The sequence below is a fragment of the Atta colombica genome, unplaced genomic scaffold (assembly GCF_001594045.1).
Source record: "Atta colombica isolate Treedump-2 unplaced genomic scaffold, Acol1.0 scaffold107, whole genome shotgun sequence".
In the NCBI taxonomy this organism is placed as follows: domain Eukaryota; kingdom Metazoa; phylum Arthropoda; class Insecta; order Hymenoptera; family Formicidae; genus Atta; species Atta colombica.
The window spans coordinates 4,883,058-4,889,116 of NW_017259192.1; the positions used below are offsets into that span (position 1 = coordinate 4,883,058).

General features: G+C 29.7%; 1 protein-coding gene across 1 annotated transcript in view; it reads left to right on the forward strand.

The window, feature by feature from the left end:
- The first annotated feature begins 2,876 nt into the window (after positions 1-2,876).
- LOC108691986 overlaps positions 2,877-6,059 on the forward strand; it is a 43,330-nt gene continuing 40,147 nt past the window's right edge. Inside the window, exon 1 of the mRNA XM_018200050.1 lies at positions 2,877-3,099. Coding sequence (XP_018055539.1) covers positions 2,877-3,099 — 223 coding nt within the window. The remainder of the gene's footprint in view (positions 3,100-6,059) is intronic.

Here is a 6,059-nt window from a genome sequence, read left to right on the forward strand (position 1 = left end):
GAAAATGTGTGTGTGTGTGTGTGTGTGTGTGTGTGTGTGTGCGTGTATGTTTTGTGACTTGATATTCGAATTCTATTTCCTGCTATATCTCGATTTTTATGACAGCACTATATAACGATTTTTTGGAGACGCCGTAAGATTTCAAGTTTATGAATGGTGCTATCCAACGATATCGAACAAATATAATGTCAAAAGATTTTTAGGCGTACTGTATTGATATCAATGTTTTGTTTATGCTGCAATAATTCTCTCTTCTAAATTCTTAATTAAATATCAATTTGTAAATGCTGCTAATATAATATCTAAATTATGTTAATCTTTATATCTATTCATTATTGCAATTAACGGAATTTATAAAAATTAAAAATAACTTATAAAACACATTTGTATTACAAAATACAAAATAATTGTATTTTGCCCGGTCCTGATTATATCTACATTCTACGCGACAAACATTCTTGAAACATAATCAATAGTTAAATGTCTCTCTAGCGGCATATAAGCTTATGCCATAATTATAAAATATGTAACTATCCCTAAGGATATGATCAACCGATATTTAATAAATAATGTCGCAAGGGATTGACAGAAACAAATTAGAGCTAAACTATTCATTAAACATCGGTCAAGTTGAATATTAAATGCTTGTTTATACTATTGGTTTTATTTTATTTTTTATTTAAAAGATTTACATCGGGGTCAAAAATTTTAATGATTTATAATATAAATCTTACAATATAAATGATATCTAAATTCTGTTTAAATGTTTTAAAATGTCGACGTTAAAAAATTCGTTCGAAAATTATACTTAGTATCATGAATTTTAAATTTTAAATATTTAATAAGTAATAAGAGCATCTCGTAATGTCACACGATTTCATCATATAATTTTAATGAATCACTATATCTACACAGTAAAAAAATTTGTGTATTTGTGTTGAAAACGGTTTGTGTTGAATTTTTTAACATATTCGAGTGTTAATTTTATATAATGTGATTATGTTATTTAAAGATTTTTTGTGAAATTGATATTCAATGTTTTTTAATGTCAAAATAACACAATTTATGAGTAAGTGAACAAGTAACATAAAAATAATGTGTTTTAAAATGTAAATTCTAAAACAAATGAATAAAATCCGTGTTAATTTAACATATAAATGTTAATTTTCTGACAAAAAATATGCTTTCATTTGCAATTTATTTACAAACTGTGACGATGTTATTTTTTTAATCTTTCTTTATTCTCTTACATAATGTTTGTGTTACCTTCTAATATATTTATCTTGTGTAAAACTAACTCAAAAATTAGAGACATGCGATTTATGTTAAGTTCAACACATTTTTTCCAACTGTATATAGTATTATATTTTCAATGAAATTTCATTAAGAGATTTTAGCTATGCTATTAGTTGGAATTTGAATATCTAACACAAGATACAAATTAACCAAGTAAACTACAATTTAGAATTGTAGAAACAATATAATAATATAATTATTATGTTAAGATTTTTGCTACTAGAATTCTATATTTCACATAAATGTTGGAAAATTCGTTAATCAAGAAATTAATTCCTGAGACAGTATATTTTAAAATATCGTTTCCCCTCACTCTATTCTCCAATATTTATCAATTTTAAAGTTAATATTATAAACATAATTATTTTCTAAAATACTGTCTAAAATACACTGTTTAAACCTTATTAAAAACAAGAGTTTTTCGAGTATTATCTGATGCTGTTTTGGCTTATTTAGAGGATACAACATTACAGCGTCTCACTATCCGACGCCTGATGGGTATGCGTTTCTAGGAAACATTCAGGAGGAAAGCTTGCTCGCGTTTGCGAATGTAAGCCGTTCGTATCTATCAAATGTCCATCAAGTGAACGTAATCCTTCCCATTGCATATAAACGTAAGCTCAATCTACGATCAACATTGAGCCCTTCGTAGCGCAGGTTTGTAGTTACACGGATTTCTCATGACACAAATCCTTGTTTCAAATTTCGATTCCCAGATGATGATATAGGAAATCCACTTGCAAGCTTCAGTGACTTTTGATATGTATATAAAATACGAGCGGTTTAGAATTTCGACTGAGTCCTATGGACGCACACACCTATCCGATAAGCTAAATTACGACGAGGTGAGAGACGTATAAGTTTACCGGCAACAGTATGTGCTGAGGATTGCATGGGCTGGCAGATAAAGTTACATAGGATGTTCCATTTGCTGCACACCTGCTTTAACACGTACACGCGGAAATACCTGAAAATTTTCACTGTTAATCATTCGCTCGTGTTTACACGTTATTACTGTGTTTATCGCCGGCGGTGTATATCGATATTTCAACTGTCGGATAAGCTTACGTATTTTTGTCGTGCGGCATATACATATACCGCGGGTTACTAGTAACGACCGAAAAATAGTAAAATAACCATTAATCATTACAAGTATTTGTGTACTTAAATTCATACTTTAGAGAATAGAAAGCTCGCTTTATATAATCTGCAATTCCTTCAATGTCTCTCATAATTTAATTAATTAAAATATATAATATTATATGTTCAATTATATGTTAATTATATCAGAGTTATATAAATGAATATAGTTTATGAAAAAATGTCACAAGTATGTTTAAAAAATTTTTTTAGATTTTTTAGATAGAATATTTTTAATTGCTATATTTAAATAGTGAAAAAACAACGAATGCCAAATATAGGTTAAAATAAAACTTTTAATTAAACCTAAAATAATAAACAACAAGCAAGCAGATATAGTGATTAACGTTAAAAGAAAAGCTTATTTTTCATGTCTCTGACATGAACAAATCTTTAACATTCTAATATTGGAATCAGTGTAAGATCACGTATGGAAGATAATGACATCCATATTGTCAGTTGAATGTCGAAATACTGCCAGGAGCAGATTGTGGTCGGCATCTAAATATCCTGCTCGCAGCAACGTGAGAACGGTTACTCAATTACAGGATCAAACAGGGAAAGCCGCCGTCGCTCTAAATCACAATCAGGTCTATCGTAGTTGTATAGCACCCGACGGCGATGGTAGTGGAGGAGGAGACGTTATGGAGCCGGCCACTTCAAGTTAAGCCATTTTTCGCTAAACCAGTTTACGGTGTCAAACTTTACGCTGAGAGTTGCGCCGAATCGAGACGTGCCCGGGATCGATATCGAGAATGGTTCTCGGCAAAAGTCGAGAGGTATGGCGATCGTCGTCGACTGTTACTGATAACGTCCTATCACTATTTTCTTTTCTACTTTATTATATTATGCGTTGTTTCAAGAATAATCATTCTTAAATTAAAAGCAAGATAAAAAAAGTATTAATTATTGAATATCAGATTTGTTTCAATTTGTCTTTTCGAGAACGCGCGCGTTAATGGACAATTGCATTATTAACAAGTTACATTACATGCATTACATTTTGTATGTAATCACTTTATAACAGTTTCGTAAGTAAAAAAGATAGTTTGCTCCAAGTAAACGTGTTATGATATCCGTGATATAAATTCTATTGCAGGCTTTGGAATATTGGTATTTTGAAATTGAGAGGTGCGATTTCTGCAACACGCGAGATATGTAAACCCCGTGAAAAAGGGTGAATAATCCTCTTAGAAAGGAAGAGAAGTCGAGAGGAAGAAAAGAACGAAAAATTTACCCTAGACTTTTCCTAAGTATTAATATTTTCTATTTGCCGATAAATCAGTTTTTCTACTCTTTTTATTTAATACGAAAAAAAAGACGTCAGTATATATATATATATATATGTATCGATGAATTATTTATTACTGAGAAAACTAGGCAATCACATAAGATCAATAATCCTAATATTATTACACAATACTCTCGGTAATCTTCAGCAAGCAAATCGCGAAGCGTTTGCTTATGAGTCATAAAAAATTAAATAACGTTTCTTAAGGAGAATATTAAGAAGCTGTGAATTCTCTCATTCAGGTACACTTGTAAATTCACATTTCCATGATGAAGCAGTCAGCATTAAAGTGTACAGAATGATGAGCCGCAGATCGGCAATTCTGACATACTAATCCTCGAAAACGAGTTTCTAGACTTAAGTCCTTGCTTTTCACATGCTCTGTAATATATGACATGCGAAAGATGACATGATCAAACGACAACTAGCGAGTCACTAATGAAAATTCATGAAGAGCGCGAGATATTTACATTCGGGACGCGTACGCGATGCGATATCACTCGTGCGAATGATATTAGTGATAAAGAGAAAACGCGCATAGGAATAATTAGACCTTTGTGCAATTAAAAAAATAATTGGCGCTAGGAAGACTAATGAAATTCATGGCGATGCGCGCGCCGTATTTATTCCCATCAATAATCGCATATAAATTGAACGAACAAAAACTGCCCGAAGTATTGATAATTGTATAAATTACTATAGTATTCAAAATGAGTGAACAGTTTTTCTCTCTTTTCGTGAAAATTTATGGAGTGCGAGTTATATTATTATATTAGCTTTATATATGTATACGTGAGTAACATGTTTTTAAGGCTCGAATGTACAATACAATTTTTTGAAGTATAAAAACGATTAAAAACAATCTTTTAAAATAATTGATATTTATATTGTGTTTGTGTGCAGAAAGCATAGTTTATATTACATTTTATTTTTTCATAAACATATATTCCAAAAATGTAATCGTAATACTCGTTATAAAAAGAACTTCTGTAACTCAAAAGCAAATAATAAATCCTTTTTGCATAATTCTACTTATTAAACATAAGCTAGAAAATATCTTTTGTTACATAATTCATAAAATTCTTTATAATAGAAAGAAAAGTATAATAAAATGACTATGATGAAAGCTAGCAAAAAGAATTACGTGTTCCTTTCTTGATATATTTAATTAAATGTGTTTAATAAAGTGTTCGATGTACTATTAAAAATAAACTAAGTAAGTAACTGCTATAATTATTTTTCCTTTCTCGTCTTTTTTACGAGAGACATAATGTGCGGTCTGATTGAACGCATTAGCGTTGTTCATCCTGCAGTTGACTCATAATAGTAGTGCCGTGACTTTGTCGTTTCGTTCGCGAACCTTTCGTTTTCAAACCATGGAAATTAGCTGCAGGCGAAGCGTTTTCGTAAAAGTCATCACAAGCCAGTGATGTCCCCATTTCCGCCTTGAATAATCGCAGTGCAGCCTGCTGCACCTTTCAAGGCAAACCGAGCTTGTCGTTTGAAATTGAAAAGCTCATCTTTCTTTTTATAAAAAGCATAGGAACTAAAAAAGCTGCAGAAGAATAGTTGTATTCGATTTTTCATTGGTTTTATAATGTGACAAAGAAAGAATTTCACAATCTTTTTCAATAGTCTTTAATCCTTAATCATATTGAAATACAATGCTTCTTCTGCGTCTTTCATTTGTCACTTTTATTAAAGTATTTATCTGTTTCGAAAACAGTTAAAATTATACATTAGTCTCTTCAATGCCTCTTCTAAATAAAGAATAAAGAACAAGCGAACACTGAAATTTATACATATCCAACAACTACAAAATATTTTGACAAATTATGATTATAAAATTTAATATACTTAATTTAATATACTTAATTTTTTACATTTTTCATTCATCATTTATATATTATATTATCATTGTTTATATGGTCAATCATGTAATTTCTTTCGATTGTATGTAAAAATTATGCATAACAATAGATAAAGAAAATCTACCATTTAAATACGAGAATGAAGACAGAAAATATTGATTGTAATAATATTACGGATATATATTTTTCTTTTTTAAAATATGCTTATAAAATATGGTTGCCAATAAAATGTTCGAATAAATTCTTTTTTTTTTTACTATACTGATATCTCAATATATAAAAATTGCATTTTTTCCGATATTATCAAAGCAATGAATGATCTTGGTTTCAATACATTCCTTATTTTCAAACAATAAAGAAATAAGTTCACTAACAGTAAGTCATAAAAATTGTTATCCACTTGCATTTTACATTTTCGTTAATACGCTTATATTTGATGGTACTATATATATATATATATA